Source organism: Triticum dicoccoides, chromosome 2A (genome assembly GCF_002162155.2).
Source record: "Triticum dicoccoides isolate Atlit2015 ecotype Zavitan chromosome 2A, WEW_v2.0, whole genome shotgun sequence".
Taxonomy (NCBI): domain Eukaryota; kingdom Viridiplantae; phylum Streptophyta; class Magnoliopsida; order Poales; family Poaceae; genus Triticum; species Triticum dicoccoides.
This window is the reverse complement of record NC_041382.1, coordinates 706,656,571-706,679,240: the sequence shown is the minus strand read 5'-3', so window position 1 is coordinate 706,679,240 and position 22,670 is coordinate 706,656,571. Positions and strand designations below refer to the sequence as shown.

General features: G+C 48.8%; 1 protein-coding gene across 1 annotated transcript in view; it reads right to left on the bottom strand.

Annotated features, from left to right (window-relative positions):
- LOC119358148 overlaps positions 1-21,579 on the bottom strand; it is a 60,115-nt gene extending 38,536 nt beyond the window's left edge. The window contains exon 1 of the mRNA XM_037624832.1: positions 21,454-21,579. Coding sequence (XP_037480729.1) covers positions 21,454-21,579 — 126 coding nt within the window. The remainder of the gene's footprint in view (positions 1-21,453) is intronic.
- Between the last annotated feature and the right edge of the window lie 1,091 nt (positions 21,580-22,670).

Sequence of the window (22,670 nt, the reverse complement as noted above, 5' to 3'; positions counted from 1 at the left end):
TATCCAACATGCATCTAGAGTATTAAGTTAAAAACAGAGTAACGCCTTAAGCAAGATGACATGATGTAGAGGGATCGACTCATGCAATATGAAGAAAACCCCATCTTGTTATCCTAGATGGCAACAATACAATACGTGCCTTGCTGCCCTTACTGTCACCGGGAAAGGACACCTCAAGATTGAACCCAAAGCTAAGCACTTCTCCCATTGCAAGAAAGATCAATCTAGTAGGCCAAACCAAACTGATAATTTGAAGAGACTTGCAAAGATAACCAATCATACATAAAAGAATTGAGAGAAGATTCAAATATTATTCATAGATAGACTTGATCATAAATCCACAATTCATCGGTCTCAACAAACACACCGCAAAAAGAAGATTACATCGAATAGTTCTCCACAAGAGAGGGGGAGAACGTTGTATTGAGATCCAAAAAGAGAGAAGAAGCCATCAAGCTACTAACTATGGACCCGTAGGTCTGAGGTAAACTACTCACACTTCATCGAAGAGGCTATGGTGTTGATGTAGAAGCCCTCTGTGATCGATGCCCCCTCCGGCGGAGCTCCGAAACAGGCCCCAAGATGGTTTCTCGTTGTCGGATTTCGGGTTTCGGCAGACCCTTGAGGTCCAAACACTGGGGTGCGCGCAGAGACCTCTCCCCTACCGATCTACATCCGATCCTCTCGTGCAAACTAAGATGAAAATGATGAATAACACAAGAGACACGAGGTTTATACTGGTTCGGGCCACCGTTGTAGTGTAATACCCTACTCCAGTGTGTGGTGTGGTGGATTGCCTCAGGGGCTGATGATGAATAGTACAAGGGAAGAACAGCCTCGCGAGAGGTGTTCTTGAGCTGGTGCGATGAACTACTAGGGTGAGTTCCGTCGCCTCTCTCTCTCTCTCTGCTAGGGTTCTACCAGATTTCTCTTTCTGTATCTCCCTTGGCTGTCTAGATGTCTCTACTCTGTGGTGGCTAGCTCTATTTATAGAGGCCCTGGGCCTCTCCCGAATAATTGAGCGGGAAGGGCGCCAACAATTGGCCATTTTGAAGGGGAACATCTAGTACAAGTTATCCTGACCAAAGGTGGTCTTTGGCTGCCAAAAGCACTGGTGATGACGCCGTCTTGGGCTCCACGGTGACCTTCGTCCTGCCGCTCTGCTGGTCTTGGTCTTGTTGCACCGGAATGACAACCTTTGCCTGATGCCTTGGCATGTGCTTGCCCCCTTTGCACCAAAGGGGAAACAAGGACCCTGTGCAGGCTGGCGCCCGCCTGGCCTTGATCGTCATGGCTTGCGTCACGGGATCCTCGCGAGGTACCCTTGCATTGATCTCTCCGCCTCCTCGTGAGCCTGCCTGATGAGGCCGCTCTTGAGGAAGCTTCCTGTCGTCCACCCCGCGAGGCTTGGCCCCTCGCGAGGGTCTTGAACTTGAGCTGATGAAGATGGGCCGCGTTGGGCCCCCACTTGAGCCACGCCGCAGGCCGCAGGCAGGCAAGTCCGGGGACCCCCGTTCCCAGAACATCGACAGTAGCCCCCGGGCCAATGGCGCGCCCGGGTTTGGCTTAGCAGTGAAGCGAAGGGGCAAGCGCGAAGCGCCGCGAGCCCTTACAGCCTGCGGCCTTGGGTGCCGCGTAGCGGTTGATTGGACGTGGGCGTTTGTGCCTCCCACGACGCCTCGGCAACCGCACGACTCGACGAGTCCCTGCATGCAGAGATATGGGTCATGATTACTGAGGTCATGGTGCTCGGCGGTTGGCCTTCCCCGGCTATAAGTACGGGTGACGGTGTCCTGGACTAGGGGGTACTCACCATGTCGTCTCCCGATCTATTAGATTGGGCCGAGGCCCCCATGGCGGTATACTCATGGGCCAGTTCGGACAGCTGCCGCATACAAGGAAGATTCCACAAAGACGGCGATCAAGACAAGGACTTCTCTCCACCGGCGTATTCGGCTAGGACTCTTGTTAACCTAGGCCTCTGGTGCATTATATAAACCAGGGCCAGGCTAGTCGATAGAATATACAACATACACATCAACAATCATACCATAGACTATCTTTTAGGGTTTAGCCTCCTTGATCTCGTGGTAGATCTACTCTTGTACTACCCATATCATCAATATTAATCAAGCAGGACGTAGGGTTTTACCTCCATCAAGAGGGCCCGAACCTGGGTAAAACATCGTGTTCCTTGCCTCCTGTTACCATCTGGCCTAGACGCACAGTTCGGGACCCCCTACCCGAGATCCGCCGGTTTTTACACCGACATTGGTGCTTTCATTGAGAGTTCCGCTGTGTGATCGACAAAAGGATCGATGGCTCGCCTGCAGATCAACTGCGACTTCGGCGTCTTCGTCACCAGTTCGACTGGTCACCTTGGTTCGACCAAGAATTGCGCCCCGTGTTCAGATCACCATGTTTGGACGAGGGCCTTCATCAAACATCAACTCCGATCTCTATCAAGATCACGGAGGAATTATGTATGGAGCTCGGGGGCTCAACGTCAACATTGCCCTCGGGCGACCGTGCTGTTTTTCTGGACAGCGAACTTGTATCCGCCGCCACCACCTCCTCAAGTGTTGTTTTAACGATTGCTTTGGTGGGATTGTGCGGAATTGGGTCTACAACAACCCTGGAAAATTTCGTCGAGTTCCGATGGAGGAATCTCTGGCAATCCGCGATATACCGGAGCCCTATCAAATCTGGACGGGAATCTGGACGAGTTTAGGGCGTGGTGTCCAGCTTCTAGCTCGGACGTCCTTTGGGATATCCAACCGTTGATCGGCTGCGGAATTCTTATATCTACCACCTCTCAAAATTTCGGCTCGATCCGACCGTCCAAACTCCGGGAACCTTCCGATTAGTGCATCACTTTTCGGATCTATTTTCTGCGTGAAAACGAATCCGACCCGAGTTCATCTTTTTTATGAACGGGATTTCGGACATCCCTTTTGAAGGAAGTTTTGTATGGGGTATTGTGTTTTGTTTCCGAACACATCTCACTAACTTTAAAATCTTTTGTGGATGATCTTCCATATCATGCTGGTGTCAAACCAGTCCGGCAATATTGCTCCACGGCTGCCGACCTGTGCTAGACACGTCGTCACTTTATTGAGCCGAGCTCAACTTCTTCGGATCATCACCTCGGCAAGCTGAACAACAGTTCGGCATCGCAAAGAATAAATCATCACCAACATCGCCGCCCCATGGGTTACACGAAGCGGGCACATCGGCATCGCCGCACGGTCACTTCATCAAGCCGGCATTGACCACGTCACGACCTGCATCGGCAGGGCCGCACTATTGCTCCTCCGAGCCGGTGTCCATCACGCCGACCTACTTCGACATCTCTTCTGGACCGGGGGCTTCATCATCTCTTCATCAACCTACTCCGGTAACGGGTGTGCGGATCGAGTCCCAATTTTGGGAATCACCTTCCTTCGGATTGCTACAACAAATAAACCAGGTGCTATTAATCCTAGTATTTTTTGCTTGTTTGGGTTCAATTTTTTCCAAAGAATTATTACTCTGGTTTGTCCATCATATGTACACAGGTCTATCAAATGGTGGCCGCATTAACGACGGTCGCATGGTGGTCCGGTCAGTCTCCATACATAGTCCGGCGAATGCCGCATCCGGAACTCGGACCGACCTGTGAATTCAGGCTTTGCCACGCCCGTACCGCATCACGCCGATGCCCTGCATCGACATTGACTTCGGCGCCAGGCCATATTTCTTTTACTACTCACTTGCATAAATTATTGCTTATGCAACGATTTTTTATTATTATTACTATTATCTCCGGTTTGCACTATTTTATGTGGCACAGGAAAATGATCCAGCCGGACTATATCCTTTGGCGTCACCTCGGCTGGACGGGGGGCTTCGTCAACACTTCATTACCCCATGTCGGGGACTTCGGCATCACTCTGTCGGCCTGCATTGACCGTGCTATGTCACCACTTCGGAGTGCCGAGCTCTTTGCTCCGCCACCTCGGGACCGGCTTGGGGGATGGCACCTTGTCCCACATCAAGCTCGGACCGCGTCATCAATACCGAACACATTAACCAGCTAAGTTGCCTTCATGCTCAAAGTTTTAAATTTTTAACCTGTGTTCGGCTCAACCAAGCATTATACTTTTTTGGAAAAAAGTTGCTTGTAAATTTTTTTCCTTGTCAAACTTTGTTTGTGACGCACAAATTCAAATACCCCGTTTACTTGGGGGCTTCCTTTATGAAGCTTTTCCTCTTGCATATGATTATACTTGTACGGCTTCATTCCTTGTTCCTGTATTACGCCATAATATGCACCATATTGACTTAAGCGATTTGCAAGCTGGGTTGCCTCGCTCCTGTGTTTACCCCTACGTTCCCGATTGTTCGGCTAGAGAGTAAAGGGAGCACCTCTGTGATTGTCACGATCGGGTCACCTGAGCCGGACCTCAGAGTGAAGCCGAAAGCTAGCACTCTTATTGTTTTCAATGATGGTCGGCACACAACGGAACTCATGAGTACAAAAAATCTATTGCACAAGTGTCATAATAATAATGAGCACCGAGAAAGGTATCGGTGGGGGTACTATTTTCTTCGAAGATGGTTCTTACACTTTGCAGTAATATAGCATAAGTTCCCTGAGCGCGCTTTGTCTGTTACAGCCTTATGGCCTGATTGCCTGGTTATTGGAAACACCGTCGATATTCTTGATAGATGGAGTACATAACACTTTTCGGTCCTTGATCGAAGAGGGAGAAGCCGACGGTCGGTTAAGACACGTTTAAAGTTCGGTTGAACATAGATATGATATAAGTACTTCGGTACATGGAATCATTCTTTCACACAAGTCACTTGGGGGCTCTTAACTTTATTTGAGCCGTTTTATAATAAGTGTTCTTCTTCTTAGTCATTGCAAAGTTGTATTATTATTATTTATCACTCCTTTTTTCGACGCGAGTGTGCGGTCACTAGCCGGGGAGCCTAATTTCTCTCTCAAAGCCGCTAGAGTTTAGTTTGCTAAACTGGCCTAATGAGAAGTACTCCGCCCTCGGGATAGGAGGTTGAAGCCGTAGGCTGACCCGCTCGAAGTCTTGAGATAGGATGTATCATGTTAAAGCATGTCAGAAGCACTTCTTTTTTCTAAGACCAATTTTCGGATTGGCACCGAACACTTGATCTTGTTCGGACGTCATGTTTTTACTGACGTTTCTTGGTTTTCCAAGCTTTTTGGCACTTTTAAACTATTTGTGCTTTTCCAGCATTAGTCTCGCAGTGCAACACCGGACACCTTTAGGGATTCGGCAAAAACATTCTCATATATTGCTATATATGCATCGGTTTCGAATTGTGTCTTCGGTCAATAGTTGGGTTGCCCGGCTCCTGCACTTGCTTCCTACGTTCCGTTTTGTTCGGCTAGGCGTGCAAAGGGAGGACCACTGCGATTATGCTTCCAGCTCACATGGTTAAGCACCTCAGTGGAGAAAGACGAAAACTGACTGTCACAATAAGCGTAAACTGGTCAGCGATGCGATGACTATGTTAAATGACGGGCCGTTCATAACATTGGCCAAAGTGTTTACGGCTTGACCCCGACTGTCGCCAAACACTACCGGGGGCTATTAACTGGCCTCCCAAACTAAATCCTCGATATTTTGCTCTTACATTAGAGCTGAGGTTTAATGATCATGCTTAGCATGACAACCCAAAGAAAGGAACCGATAGCGGGAGTATTTTCTTTGGAAGACATTTCTTCTGTTAAACAGTAATATAACTCTCTGCGTACCTTTGTTTATAAAACCGTATGGCCAGATTGCCTTGTTTGTTGTAAATCTTTGCCCTCATAAAGGTTTTATAAAGTAGGACAAACACTCCTCGGCTACCGGCCGAGGAGGTGGAAGCCGATGGTCGGTTAACAAAGTTTTGTACAATGCGGATCTGAGCATTAATGACGTAAAGCACTTGGATACATAGAGTCATTACACATAATTTGTGATTTTACTATGGATATTGATCCTTAATTCGGCCACCCGTGCCCGCATTAAGGCTCGGGGGCTACTGGGCTTCGGGCTTATTATTTACAAATATTAAAGGGGCACATCGATCCCCTGATCTGGTGTTGCCACCCGACCAGTGTCTTGGGGGCTACTGCATTGCTTGTCCAATGCAGAAAATTTTATGTGCAATATAGTTTCCGAGGAGATTTTGATCCTCAGGTTGGTCGGCTGCACCCAACCTAAGTCTCGAGAACTGAGCACGCCGCTTTTAGTGTCCCGAAGTATTCTGCCGAGCTTGGACTTGATCCTCAGGCTGATTTTGCAAATCAACCTGAGTCTCAGCGGCTACTAGGATCAGCGGTCTTACGTCATCCTTCAGGCGCATCTCGGGTTTTAGACCGATACACACCTTGAGGGCTACTGGCTATATATCTCGGCAGAGAATAAATTGCACCAACAAAAAATATTCACAAAAATCGGCCCACATTCGGGGTGGTGCACCACCTCGGAAGTAGTCCGGCATAAAGCTCGGGCTCTAGTGGCTGGCTCCATAGAGGGCATTTCCGGCGTTAAGCTCGGCTAAACTCCTTCAAACTTTTTTGAAAGAAGATGATATGACACCTCGGATATAGTCCGGCATTGGAGCTCGGATACATAGTCCGGCGTTGGAGCTCGGATACATTCCGATGTTAGAGCTGGGAAGCGGTCCGGCATTGGTGCTCGGCTGCAAAAGATACCTCGAATACAGTCCGGCGTTAGAGCTCAGACGCAAGAGGACACTGCCTCCCGGGAAAAACTTCAAACCCGAGGTGTGGCATAAAAATAATAAGGCATTGATAAAGGCCGGAAACTTAAAGGGGCTCCTCGGATACCCGGCGTATAAATTCGTCGAATGCATTTCGGCGATCCTCAAGATCGAAGATGAGAAGATTTGTTGAACCAGTTTTCAAGTCCGACGACCGAAGATGAAGAACAGTTCGGAAGAATCGAGGAGCGTCCCTAACTTGAAGACCGGTTCAGGGGGCTGCTGACGGTGTCCTGGACTAGAGGGTACTCACCACATCGTCTCCCGATCTATTAGATTGGGCCGAGGCCCCCATGGCCGTATACTCATGGGCCAGTTCAGACAGCTGCCGCATACAAGGAAGATTCCACAAAGACTTGGCGATCAAGACAAGGACTTCTCCCCACCAGCGTATTCGGCTAGGACTCTTGTTAACCTAGGCCTCTGGTGCATTATATAAACCAGGGCCAGGCTAGTCGAGAGAATATACAACATACACATCAACAATCATACCATAGGCTAGCTTTTAGGGTTTAGCCTCCTTGATCTCGTGGTAGATCTACTCTTGTGCTACCCATATCATCAATATTAATCAAGCAGGACGCAGGGTTTTACCTCCATCAAGAGGGCCCGAACCTGGGTAAAACATCGTGTTCCTTGCCTCCTGTTACCATCCGGCCTAGACGCACAGTTCGGGACCCCCTACCCGAGATCCGCCGGTTTTGACACCGACAATGGGGCTGGGCGAGCTCCGCGAGTTCACCCCTTTCCGTTTCTCCTCCCCTTCTTCTTCCTCATCCTTGCTTCCTCTTGCACCAATGGCACCGATCCGCCGGTTTTCAGCTGAGGAGAAGGGAGAGGTCCCCAGAGAGGGTCCTGACCCCCTCCCGCCGAAGAAGCGGCCAATCCTATGTCACCGGGACGAAGGCGCCTGGCAGGTGGTGTCGAGGCCGTGGTACCAGCGGCCGCCGCGTGGGTTTCTACTGCCCTTGCATGCCCGTGTCGTGGGCCCCAGGGTGGAGGGCGCCGAGCAACACTGACAGCGTCGCCGCCGATGCCAGCGAGTTAGAGTGGTGCGCGTCGTCCCCCCTGGAGTCCACGCGAAGCGCTCCTCTCGCGAGCTTGTGCTCCACACAGCCATGCCTCCAACTTCGTGGATCCGCCTTCCTCCCTCCTTTGCTTTCGAGATGCCGCCGAGCAGGGCCCTGGAGCCCTGGCTGCAGCATGCCGACTGTGGCACCCCTGCAACCGGAGCGGAGGTCGCGATCGTCGCTCCGGGCAAGGTCTTCATGACCCGGGGCTGGGGTGAGATTGCCCGGGTCTATCGCGCGAACGGCGCCTTGGTGATCCATCTTGAATACGACGACGCCTCCTTGATGTTCTTCAAGGTCTTTGATGCAGAGGGACGCCGGCTGGAATGCTGCCCTAAGGGAAGCGGCAGTGGTGACGAACTGGCGAGGGCCAGCCCTGCCCGTTGGTCCTCCTGCAGCTCCTCATGCAGCAGCGGAGGGACTGGGGACTTCATCGGCTCCCCCGAACTCCTCGCGACCCCGAAGACGAGTGACGACAGCTACGAGCCTCCGAGCTCGCGCCGCGCTCGGAGTGGGGCAGCTGCATCGGGCCGCCGACGCCACTGATCTGGATGGGATTGGCACCGGCACCGGGCAACCCACTGTTAATGATGGCGTCGCTTGGGGAGGGTTAGCAAGTAGCGTTCCTTAGGGTTAGCACCTTTTGCTCCCTGCGAGGAATTAAAGCAACACCCCGCGGGGGCATGTAAGGCGTCTACCGTGCCTTTTGTAAACACTATATCCTTAATATGAATTGGTGTGAGGTGTCCGTTCTGTCCCGGCTAAGCTCCCCCTTTCTATCCTCACGAGGACTTGGCGCTCTACGCTGACATGTCCCAGTCCCCAGGCAAGCTTCAGCCGTCGCTGGTATGCCAGGTCGCGATGCCGTGGTCAAGGCCAGGAGGTGAGCAGACCCAGGTCTGGTAAGAGCCCCCGAGTCGCGATGCTCGGGAGGTCCCCTTTAGCTCTCAAGCAATCCTTGCTGGGCGAGAAAGGAAGGTAGCGTCACCATGACAGAGTTGCACTGGGCGGGGATTTAGCGCTGCGTTGGTCTAGCTCTTGCGAGGGCGCGACTTATCTTGTGCGTCTGATGTAGCTCCTCGAAGAGGCGCCCGGCTCAAGAGGCGGTGTCCGAGGTATTGCTGGGTGAGGCCCTCGCGAGCTTCTTCCCGCTCCCCCGCACTTTCCTTGATGCTCTACATCCTCAGGTCCCGGCCCTCGAGTGAGCTCAGCTGCCGCTGGTATGACAGGTCGTGATGCCGTGGGTCAAGGCAGGGGTGAGGGCTGGAGAGCCAGTAGGAGCCCATGAGTCGCGATGCTCAGGTACCCCCTTTTAACGTGCAAGCGGTCCGTGTCGGAGAGAGGAGAGAGAGCTCAAGATGCCCCCAACGTTGCTCCTGGAGTAGATCCTGCACACCAGTCATAAAGAGAAACAACACATGTTGTTACGGTTGCCTGCCAACCCTTGGTCGCTCCGGTGGAGTGATTGGGGCACTGAGGGCCTGGTGAGGTGGCACCTTGCGGGGCTGCCACGGCCAGAGCTCGACCACTCAGATTTATCAACGCTGCAGGGACGGACCCGTGCGCACGCGCCGTGCCAGAGCGAGCGACTCTTCGGATAGGCGTCGATCAAGGAAGTGATTAGGTCAGGTATGTTAAGCACATAGGAGGAGATCCAATTTCAAGCAAGCGCAGGTAAAAGCAACCGCCACCGGGTCGGGCCCGAGCGGCATGGGGATGATGCAGCCCGAGGGGCACCCCCAACAAGGCAAATAAACAGCATAAACAAAATGGATATGTGCCGCGGGGACGGACCCATGCGGCCTGGGAATGGTGCAGCCCTGTGGGCGCTCCCAGCTGAATGTAGAACTCTGAAAGATGTCACCTGGAGCTGCTGAAGATGAAGGGATGCTGAGGAAGTGAGCGATGCGCGGTGAAGACGTCGGCCCTCATGAGCCCCCAGGCCCAGGGGCCTCGGGAGGCTCAGTGGCAGGTGCTGGCCTTCGGGGACCATCGCCACCTCCCCCAGGACCGCGCGATGCCTGCCCTCCCGAGCCTCCAGAATGCTCCTCGACAGGTGCTGATGTGCGGCGACCGCGCTCGGCAGGCCGAAGGGCATGCGAACGTATCTGTGAGGTGGTCCCTCGTAGCGCCCTACGGCCGAAGGCCATAGGCGCTCCTGGGACGCAGCTCGGTTGGGCCCTGGTACGTCGACGCAGATGTGCAGTCCTCCATCCTCGCCTGGGTGCGGGGCCACGGCAGGTAAGCGACGGCTGCCGCACATGACTCTGGACTCTTGTAGCTCATGGGTGTTCTTTGCGATGAACTCCTGAGGGTTTGGTCTCCTTTGACTTGTACCTTCCTGAGGGAAGCGTGCTTGAAAGCACCCCTCCAAGTGGTGCCCGAGCGCCTCCCCCGCGACCTTGTCAAGGTCGGCGGCTCTCCAAGAGAGAGCCCTCGAGCCCTGCATGAGGAGGGCACCGGGCGCGCCTTCCTATGCGTGAGAGGGCGGCGCTCCCTGATCGGGCGCGAACCCTGACGCGATACCTCCGGAGGTGCCTGCCTCCTTGTAGCTCGGGCCAGGTGAGGTCTTCTTCTTCTTGAGGGTTGCCTCGGGAGGCCTCCCGCTCCCGTGATTCGGGTCTTCGATTGTTGCGGCTTGGAACGCACGCTCAAACGAGCACACTGCATCCCTTTCTTCACAAGGTACGTTGATGACTCCATCACTTCCTCGCATCTTGAGGACATTGTAACCATGGTGACTCACTGCCATAAACTTGGCTAGGGCTGGGTACCCAAGGACGGCATTGTACGGCAGGCGGATGTGAGTGACGTCGAAGTCGATGAGCTTGGTGCGGTAGTTGTTGTGTTGCCCGAAGATGACCGGAAGGCGAACCTGCCCAATTGGAATAGTGGAACCATCGGTGACTCCTGAGAAAGGCTTGGCTGGCTGAAGCTGGTCGTATGACACTTGGAGATTGTCGAACGTCTCGACAGACAGGACGTTGAGTCTTGCCCCGCCATCGATGAGGGTCCTAGTGACCTGCACGTTGCTGATGACTGTGGAGCAAAGCATCGGGAGGACTCCGGCCATTGCCGCACACTTGAGCTGGTCCATGGAACTGAATGTGATTACGCACGAAGACCACCTGAGAGGGCGCGTGGCCTCAAGCTTGGGCAGGACTGCATTCACCTCGCGAGCAAACTGCTTGAAGATGCGCTGTGAGTCTAGGGCCTGGGCGCCACCCAAGATGCAAAGTAATTGCACTAGGCTCTTGGAAGCCCCCAGCCCCATCGTCCTGGTGTTGGTCTTCGTTCCTCCTTGGTGGAGGCGGCAGAGGAGGGAGGCATGCGTTGCCGTGCGGGTGGCCCTCACGAGGCTGGCCCCTCCAGCCTCCCTCGCGAGGCTGATCCTGCCAGTGGTCCTCGCGAGGGTGGTCACGCCATCCCTGGCGAAGGCCACGGTCTTCCCATCGTCCGCCACCTCTTCCTCCTCCTCGGCCATAACCGCTGTCGTTGCGCTCTGGGCGTCGGCCGATTCGCCCATCTCGCACAACTCTGAGCTCTTGACATTCGTTGGTGTTGTGGGTGTGGAGGTCGTGGTACACACAGTACCGTCCGCCCTTGGATGACTCAGGCTGGTCCCTGCCTCGCTTGGTGTCTGGTTCCGCTGCTAGCACGACAGCCCTCTTGTGCTTCACGTCTTTGGCCTTGGGCTTCTTTTCTTCTGGGTCGGCTGTCAGGAGCTCGAGGAGGGAGAGACGCCCTTCCTCAGCCCTGGCGCACTTGGTCGCCAAGTTGAACAGCTCCAGGGATGTGCATAGGTCTTCATGGATTTCTAGCTCTTCCTTCATCTTCACGTCGCGCACGCCGTCGGAGAATGCTGAGATGATAGCTTCTTCAGTTACCTTGGGGATCTTGAGGCGAGCGTAGTTGAAGCGTTGAATGTACTTCTGCAGGGTTTCTCTCGGCTGTTGCTTGATGCGGCGCAGGTCACTCACGGCCGAGGGCCGGTCGCGAGTGCCCTGGAAGTTGGCGATGAAGCGGGTGTGCATCTCGCTCCAGGAGGAGATCGTGCCAGGAGCCAGGTTCAGGAGCCAGGTGCGGGCGCCGTCCTTGAGCGCCATGGGGAACCAATTCGCCATGACCTTTTCATCTCCGTTGGCGGCTACGATGCCCAGCTCGTAGAGCTGCAGGAACTCAGCGGGGTCCGCTGTGCCATCGTAGCGGGGAGGGAGGTCAGGCTTGAACTTGCCTGGCCATGTGACGCCGCGCAGCTCAGGGGTGAAGGCGAGGCAGCCCACCGTGGCCACCGGCGCCCTTTGCTGGTGCTGGACTTGTTCTTGCGGGTCACCACGCGCCGCCACTGGGAGCAGCGCGGTGTTTTGTCGTGGAGGCGCTGGGGCGCGATCTTGGCGTGCCGGCGCTGGGAGCGCACGAGCACCTTCCCGGGGACGTGGGATTTCTTGGCAGCTCCCTTCTTGCTGCGCAGGCGCCGGACGTGGAGGGTCCCATCCTGGGGCTACGCGCCTTGGAGCCAAGGCACCTTCTTGGGGAGGAGGCGGCGGAGGCGCCTCCTGATCCTCTCCCCCTGCATGGGACGGAGGGCGAAGCAGCGAGAGGGACCGCAAGGGGGAGCCCCCTGCAGCACTGACGAGCTCGGTGATGTGGGCGAGCCAGTCCTCGTAGAGGTTGTCGACGGGGCGATGGTGGAGGAGCTCCCGCGCCAAGAGCAGTGAGGCGTGCGCATCCATGTGTGCGCGACGGGTGTGGGACGACGAGCCAGCTGGAGTCAGCGACGGGGTGGCGATGCGGCCATCCCGCCGCACCAAAGGATGCTGGGACAAGGCCTGCTGCTCGTTCCCCGCCGGGCCGGTGGCGGCGTTGGCGGCAGGCGACGGGGAACGACGTGGGGGGCCGCCGCCGGGCGCCGTCTGGGCGACGCGAGTGGCATGAGCAGCCAGGCGCTCGGCGCGAGCCCGACGAGCGTCAGCCATGGACACGATGGAAGATCACACGTGAACAGCGGAAGAAATATTCTAGCGCACCCCTACCTGGCGCGCCAAATGTCGGATTTCGGGTTCCGTCAGACCCTTGAGGTTCGAACTCTGGGGTGCGCGCGGAGATCTCTCCCCTAACGATCTACGTCCGATCCTCTCGTGCGAACTAAGATGAAAATGATGAACAACACAAGAGACATGAGGTTTATACTGGTTCGGGCCACCGTTGTGGTGTAATACCCTACTCCAGTGTGTGGTGTGGTGGGTTGCCTTAGGGGCTGATGATGAATTGTACAAGGGAAGAACAGCCTCGCGAGAGGTGTTCTTGAGCTGGTGCGATGAACTTCTAGGGTGAGTTCCGTCGCCTCTCTCTCTCTCTGCTAGGGTTCTTCTAGATTTCTCTCTCTGTATCTCCCTCGGGTGTCTATATGTCTCTACTCTGTGGTGGCTAGCTCTATTTATAGAGGCCCTGGGCCTCTCGCCGAATAATTGAGCGGGAAGGGCGCCAACAATTGACCATTTTGAAGGGGAACATCTAGTACAAGTTATTCTGACCAAAGGTGGTCTTCGACTGCCAAAAGCACTGGTGATGACGCCGTCTTGGGCTCCACAGTGACCTTCATCCTGCTGCTCTGCTGGTCTTGGTCTCGTTGCACCGGAATGGCAACCTTTGCCTGATGCCTTGGCCTGTGCTTGCCCCCTTTGCACCAAAGGGGAAACAAGGACCCTGTGCAGGCTGGCGCCCGCCTGGCGCCCGCCTGGCCTTGATCGTCATGGCTTGCGTCACAGGATCCTCGCGAGGTACCCTTGCATTGATCTCTCCGCTTCCTCGCGAGCCTACCTGATGAGGCCACTCTTGAGGAAGCTTCCTGTCGTTCGCCCCACGAGGCTTGGCCCCTCGCGAGGGTCTTGAGCTTGAGCTGATGAAGATGGGTCGCGCTGGGCCCCCACTTGAGCCACGCCGCAGGCCGCAGGCAGGCAAGTCTGGGGACCCCTGTTCCCAGAACGCTGACACTCGTGGATACAGAAAGTTACGACGATGGAATTAGGGTTTTGGCTCCGTCTCTGATCGTTTGGGGTACGTGGATATATATAGGACGAAGGAGTACGTCGGTGGAGCAACAGGGGGCCCACAAGGGTGGAGGGCGCGCCTGGTGGGGTGGGCACGCCCCCCTACCTCGTGGCCTCCTATTTCCTTTCTTGACGTAGGGTCCAAGTCTCTCGGGTCTTGTTCGCTGAGAAAATCACATTCCCGAGGGTTTCATTCCGTTTGGACTCCGTTTGATATTCCTTTTCTTCGAAACCCTAAAACAGGTAAAAAACAACAATTCTGGGCTGGGCCTCCGGTTAATAGGTTAGTCCCAAAAATGATATAAAAGTGGATAATAAAGCCCAATATTGTCCAAAACAGTAGGTAATATAGCATGGAGCAATCAAAAATTATAGATACGTTGGAGATGTATCAAGCATCCCCAAGCTTAATTCCCGCTCGTCCTCGAGTAGGTGAATGATAAAAACAGAATTTTTGATGCGGAGTGCTACTTGGCATAATTTTAATGTAATTCTTCTTAATTGTGGTATGAATACTGAGATCCGAAAGATTCAAGACAAAAGTTTATATTGACGTAAAAATAGTAATACTTCAAGCATACTAACAAAGCAATTATGTCTTCTCAAAAATAACATGGCTGAAGAAAGTTATCCCTACAAAATCATATAGTCTGGCTATGCTCTATCTTCACCACACAAAATATTTAAATCATGCACAACCCCGATGACAAGCCAAGCAATTGTTTCATACTTTTGACATTCTCAAAACTTTTTCAATCTTCACGCAATACATGAGCGTGAGCCATGTATATTGCACTATAGGTGGGATAGAGTGGTGGTTGTGGAGAAGACAAAAAGGGAGAAGATAGTCTCACATCAACTAGGAGTATCAACGGGCTATGGAGATGCTCATCAATAGATATCAATGTGAGTGAGTAGGGATTGCCATGCAACGGATGCACTAGAGCTATAAGTATATGAAAGCTCAAAAAGGAAACTAAGTGGGTGTGCATCCAACTTGCCTGCTCATGAAGACCTAGGGCATTTTGAGGAAGCCCATCATTGGAATATACAAGCCAAGTTCTATAATGAAAGATTCCCACTAGTATATGAAAGTGATAACATGAGAGACTCTCTACTATGAAGATCATGGTGCTACTTTGAAGGACAAGTGTGGTAAAAGGATAGTAGCATTGTCCCTTCTCTCTTTTTCTCTCATTTTTTTTCTTTTTTTTATTTGGGCCTTTTCTCTTTTTTATGGCCTCTTTTCTTTCTCTTTTTTTTTACTTTTCGTCCGGAGTCGCATCCCGACTTGTGGGGGAATCATAGTCTCCATCATCCTTTCCTCACTGGGACAATGCTCTAATAATGATGATCATCACACTTTTATTTTTCTTACAACTCAACAATTACAACGCGATACTTAGAACAAAATATGACTTTATATGAATGCCTCCGGCGGTGTACCGGGATATGCAATGATGCATGAGTGACATGTATGAAAGAATTATAAATGGTGGCTTTGCCACAAATACGATGTCAACTACATGATCATGCTAAGCAATATGACAATGATGGAGTGTGTCATAGTAAACGGAATGGTGGAAAGTTACATGGAAATATATCTCGGAATGGCTATGGAAATGCCATAATAGGTAGGTATGGTGGCTGCTTTGAGGAAGGTATATGGTGGGTGTATGATACCGGCGAAAGGTGCGCGGTATTAGAGAGGCTAGCAAACGTGGAAGGGTGAGAGTGCGTATAATCCATGGGCTCAACATTAGTCATAAAGAACTCATATACTTATTGCAAAAATCTACAAGTTAGCAAAGCAAAGTATTACGCACATGCTCCTAGGGGGATAGATTGGTAGGAAAAGACCATCACTCGTCCCCGACCGCCACTCATAAGGAAGGCAATCAAAAAATAAATCATGCTCCGACTTCATCATATAACGGTTCACCATACGTGCATGCTACGGGAATCACAAGCTTCAACACAAGTATTTATCAAATTCACAACTACTCAACTAGCATGACTTTAATATCACCATCTCCATATCTCAAAACAATTATTAAGTATCAAACTTATCATAGTATTCAACACACTCATAAGAGAATTTTTTTTATTCTTGAATACCTAGCATATTAGGATTTATAGAAAATTACCATGTTATTAAGACTCTCAAAATAATCTAAGTGAAGCATGAGAGATCAATAGTTTCTATAAAACAAATCCACCACCGTGCTCTAAAAGATATAAGTGAAGTACTAGAGCAAAATTATATAACTCAAAAGATATAAGCGAAGCACATAGAGTATTCTAACAAATTCCAATTCATGTATGGCTCTCTCAAAAGGTGTGTACAGCAAGGATGACTGTGGTAAACTAAAAAGCAAAGACTCAAATAATACAAGACGCTCCAAGCAAAACACATATCATGTGGCGAATAAAAACATAGCTCCAAGTAAAGTTACCGATAGAAGTAGACGAAAGAGGGGATGTCTTCCGGGGCATCCCCAAGCTTTGGCTTTTAGGTGTCCTTATATTATCTTGGGGGTGCCATGGGCATTCCCAAGCTTAATCTCTTTCCACTCCTTGTTCCATAATCCATCAAATATTTACCCAAAACTTGAAAACTTCACAACACAAAACTTAAAGTAGAAAATCTCGTGAGCTCCGTTAGCGAAAGAAAACAAAAGACCACTTCAAGGTACTGTAATGAACTCATTATTTATTTATATTTGTGTTATACCTACTGTATTCCAACTTATCTATGGTTTATAAACTATTTTACTAGCCATAGGTTCATCAAAATAAGCAAACAACACACGAAAAATAGAATCTGTCAAAAACAGAACAATCTGTAGTAATCTGTAGCTAGCGCAAGATCTGGAACCACAAATTGCTGGAAATGAGTAATTTATCTATTAATCATCTACAAAAATAATTAACTAAATAGCACTTTCCAAATAAAAATGAAAGCAGTTCTCGTGAGCGCTAAAGTTTCTATTTTTTACAACAAGTTCAACAAGACTTTTCCCAAGTCTTCCCAACGGTTGTACTTGGCACAAACACTAATTAAACACAAAAAACACAACCAAAATAGAGGCTAGATAAATTATTTATTACTAAACATGAGCAAAAAGCAAGGAATAAAAATAAAATTGGGTTGCCTCCCAACAAGCGCTATCGTTTAATGCCCCTAGCTAGGCATAACAAGCAAGAATAGATCTAGGTATTGCCATCTTTGGTAGGCAATCCATATGTGGCTCTCATAATAGATTCATAAGGTAATTTAATTTTCTTTCTAGGAAAGTGTTCCATGCCTTTCCTTAATGAAATTGAAATTTAATATTTCCTTCCTTCATATGAATAATTGCACCAATCGTTCTAAGGAAAGGTCTACCAAGAATAATAGGACATGAAGGCATTGCAATCTATGTCAAGAACAATAAAATCTACGGGCACATAATTCCTATTTGCAACAATAAGAACATCATTAATTCTTCCCATAGGTTTCTTAATAGTGGAATCCGCAAGGTGCAAGTTTAGAGAGCAATTATCAAAACCACGGAAACCTAACAAATCACACAAAGTCTTTGGAATCGGGGGAACACTAGCACCCAAATCACATAAAGCATAGCATTCATGATCTTTAATTTTAATTTTATTAGTTGGTTCCCACTCATCATAAAGTTTTTTAGGGATAGAAACTTCCAATTCAAGTTTTTCTTCATAAGATTGCATCAAGGCATCAACGATATGTTTAGTAAACACTTTACTTTGACTATAAGCATGAGGATAATTTAGCACAGATTGCAACAAGGAAATACAATCAGTCAATGAGCAATTTTCATAGTTGAATTCCTTGAAATCCATAATAGTGGGTTTAGCAACATCTAGGGTTTTAATTTCTTCAATCGCACTTTTATCAAATTTAGCATCAAGATCAACAAATTCCGAATTCTTGGAACGCCTTCTAGGTAAAGGTGGATCATATTCAGTCCCATCATTATCAAGATTAATATTTCAAAACAAGTATTTAATAGGGGACACATCAATAACATTTAGATCTTCATCTTTATTTTCATAGCAACTAGAAGAACACACTCTTATAAAGGCATCTTTCTTAGCACGCATCCTAGCGGTTCTTTCTTTGCACTCATCAATGGAAATTCTCATGGCTTTGAGAGACTCATTGATATCATGTTTAGGTGGAATAGATCTAAGTTTCAAAGAATCAACATCAAGAGAAATTCTATCAACGTTCCTAGCCAAATCATCAATCTTAAGCAATTTTTCTTCAATCATAGCATTAAAATTCTTTTGCGAAGTAATAAATTATTTAATATTAGATTCAAAATCAGATTGCATCTTATTATAATTTCCATAAGAATTGTTGTAGGAATTACCATAATTATTAGAGGGATTACTAGGATAAGGCCTAGGATTAAAATTTCCTCTATACACGTTGTTACCAAAATTGTTCCAACCAACAAAATTCACATCCATAGATTCATTATTATTCTCAATCAAAGTAGACAAGGGCATATCATTAGGATCAGAAGAAACACTCTTATTAGCTTAATTTCATAAGTTCATCCATCTTTCCACTCAAAACATTAATTTCTTCTATCGCATGCACCTTTTTATTAGTAGATCTTTCAGTATGACATTGAGAATAATTAACCATAATATTATCTAGGAGTTTAGTAGCTTCTCGCAAAGTGATTTCCATAAAAGTGCGTCCCGCGGCCAAATCTAAAAGATTTCTAGAAGCAAAATTCAATCCGGCATAAAAAATTGTATGATCATCCACAAATTTAAACCATGAGTAGGGCAATTACGTATCATTAATTTCATTCTCTCCCAACCTTGTGCAACATGTTCATGATCAAGTTGCTTAAAATTCATAATATTATTTCTAAGAGAGATGATCTTAGCAGGAGGAAAATACTTAGAGATAAAAGCATATTTGCACTTGTTCCATGAATCAATACTATTTTTAGGCAAAGACGAAAACCAAGCTTTAGCACGATCTCTAAGCGAAAAAGGAAATAGCTTCAATTTAACAGTATCATTATCCACATCTTTCTTCTTTTGCATGTCACACAAATCAATGAAGCTATTTAGATGGGTAGCGGCATCTTCACTAGGAAGGCCGGAAAATGGATCTTTCATGACAAGATTCAGCAAAGCAGTATTAATTTCACAAGATTCAGCATCGGTAAGAGGAGCAATCGGAGTGCTAATAATATCATTGTTGGTGGTATTGGTTAAGTCACACAATTTAGTATTATCTTGAGCCATCGTGACAAGCAAGCAAACTAACATACAAGCAAACAAAAAGCAAGCGGGCAAAAAGAGGCAAATAGAGAAAGAGAGGGAGGATAGAGAGAGAGAGGGCAAATAAAACGGCAAGGGTGCAGTGGGGGGAGGAAAACGAGAGGCAAATGGCAAATAATGTAATGCGGGAGATAAGGGTATGTGATGGGTACTTGGTATGTTGACTTTTGCGTAGACCTCCCCGGCAACGGCGCCAGAAATCCTTCTTGCTACCTCTTGAGCACTGCGTTGGTTTTCCCCGAAGAGGAAGGGATGATGCAGCAAAGTAGCATAAGTATTTCCCTCAGTTTTTGAGAACCAAGGTATCAATCCAGTAGGAGGCTACGCGCGAGTCCCTCGTACCTTCACAAAACAAATAAATCCTCACAACCAATGCAAATAGGGGTTGTCAATCCCTATAAGGCCACTTACGAGAGTGAGATATGATAGATATGATAAGATAATTTTTTTGGTATTTTTATGATAAGAGATGCAAAGTAAAATAAAGGCAAAGTAAATAGCAAAGGAAATAACTAAGTATTAGGATATCAATATGATAAAGATGGACTCGGGGGCCATAGGTTTCACTAGTGGCTTCTCTCGAGAGCATAAGTATTCTCCGGTGGGTGAACAAATGTTGAGCAATTGACAGAATTGAGCATAGTTATGAGAATATCTAGGTATGATCATATATATAGGCATCACGTCCGAGACAAGTAGGCCGACTCCTGCCTGCATCTACTACTATTACTCCACTCATCGACCGCTATCCAGCATGCATCTAGAGTATTAAGTTAAAAATAGAGTAACGCCTTAAGCAAGATGACATGATGTAGAGGGATAGACTCATGCAATATGAAGAAAACCCCATCTTGTTATCCTCGATGGCAACAATACAATACGTGCCTTGCTGCCCTTACTGTCACCGGGAAAGGACACCGCAAGATTGAACCCAAAGCTAAGCACTTCTCCCATTGCAAGAAAGATCAATCTAGTAGGCCAAACCAAACTGATAATTCGAAGAGACTTGCAAAGATAACCAATCATACATAAAAGAATTCAGAGAAGATTCAAATATTATTCATAGATAGACTTGATCATAAACCCACAATTCATCGGTCTCAACAAACACACCGCAAAAAGAAGATTACATTGAATAGTTCTCCACAAGAGAGGGGGAGAACGTTGTATTGAGATCCAAAAAGAGAGAAGAGGCCATCAAGCTACTAACTATGGACCCGTAGGTCTGAGGTAAACTACTCACACTTCATCGGAGAGGCTATGGTGTTGATGTAGAAGTCCTCCGTGATCGATGCCCCCTCCGACGGAGCTTCGGAATAGGCCCCAAGATGGGATCTCGTGGATACAGAAAGTTACGGCGGTGGAATTAGGGTTTTGGCTCCGTCTCTGATCATTTGGGGGTACGTGGATATATATAGGAGGAAGGAGTACGTCGTTGGAGCAACAGGGGGCCCAGGAGGGTGGAGGGCGCGCTTGGTGGGGGTGGGCGCACCCCCTACCTCGTGGCCTCCTGTTTCCTTTCTTGACGTAGGGTCCAAGTCTCCCGGGTCTTGTTCGTTGAGAAAATCACGTTCCCGAAGGTTTCATTCCGTTTGGACTCTGTTTGATATTCCTTTTCTTCGAAACCCTAAAACAGGCAAAAAACTGCAATTCTGGGTTGGGCCTCGGGTTAATAGGTTAGTCCCAAAAATGATATAAAAGTGGATAATAAAGCCCAACAATGTCCAAAACAGTAGATAATATAGCATGGAGCAATCAAAAATTATAGATACGTTGGAGACATATCATTCATCCTAAAATTTTATGAACAAAATTACAACAGAAAAAACAATAAAAATTCTATGAACAAAATAAAAATTCTATTAACAATATTACAACAGAAAAGAAATCATAAAAATGTTATAAAAAATGACATATTCTTTGCATATGAACATACAAACATTTGCATATTCTACAATAATATCACCAAAAAAATCTAGAACAGAAAAAATCCTAACTTTTGCATATGAACATACATACATCATCATCATTATCTACTACTACTACTACAATATGAACAAAAAAATAAATATATATATATATATGTGAACAGGGGGCCTGGTTCGTCGGCGGTGTCGGGGCGGGCGACAGCGTTGGGGCGGGCGCGCGGTGGCGTTGGGGCGCGGGGGAGAAGGGGGAGAGGAGGGAGAACGACGCGGTGAGGCGCTCACAGTGTAGGTGAGCGGCGGCGAGGTCGGGGCAGGGTGCTCGGCGTGCGCGACGGCGAGGTCGGGCCAGGCAGCGCGTGGTGAGGTCGGGGCAGGGGTCGGTGACGGCGAGGTCGGGGCAGGGCACATCGAGGTCGGGGTAGGGTGCGGCGAGGCCAGGGCAAGGGTGACGGCGATGACGGAGACGGCGGACGGGGGCGCGCGGCAGCCTGACGGTGGCGGAACTGCGAGATGAGAAGTGAAAATTGATGTCTACTACACAACCTTCTTGTTGTAGACATTGTTGGGCCTCCAAGTGCAGAGGTTTGTAGGACAGTAGCAAATTTCCCTCAAGTGGATGACCTAAGGTTTATCAATCCGTAGGAGGCGTAGGATGAAGATGGTCTCTCTCAAGCAACCCTGCAACCAAATAACAAAGAGTCTCTTGTGACCCCAACACACCCAATACAATGGTAAATTGTATAGGTGCACTAGTTCGGCGAAGAGATGGTGATACAAGTGCAATATGGATGGTAGATAAAGGTATTTGTAATCTGAAATAATAAAAACAGCAAGGTAACAAGTGATAAAAGTGAGCGTAAACGGTATTGCAATGCATTGAAACAAGGCCTAGGGTTCATACTTTCACTAGTGCAAGTCCTCTCAACAATAGTAACATAATTGGATCACATAACTATCCCTCAACATGCAACAAAGAGTCACTCCAAAGTCACTAATAGCGGAGAACGAACGAAGAGATTATGGTAGGGTACGAAACCACCTCAAAGTTATTCTTTCCAATAAATCCGTTGGGCTATTCCTATAAGTGTCACAAACAGCCCTAGAGTTCGTACTAGAATAACACCTTAAGACACAAATCAACCAAAACCCTAATGTCACCTAGATACTCCAATGTCACCTCAAGTATCCATAGGTATGATTATACGATATGCATCACACAATCTCAGATTCATCTATTCAACCAACACATAGAACCTCAAAGAGTGCCCCAAAGTTTCTACCAGAGAATCACGATGAAAACGTGTGCCATCCCCTATGCATAGGTTCATGGGCGGAACCCGCAAGTTGATCACCAAAACATACATCAAGTGAATCACGTGGTATCCCATTGTCACCACAGATACGCACGGCAAGACATACATCAAGTGTTCTCAAATCTTTAAAGACTCAATCCGATAAGATCGTGCCAAATCAAGAGAGAAGAGGGGGAGGAGAAACAT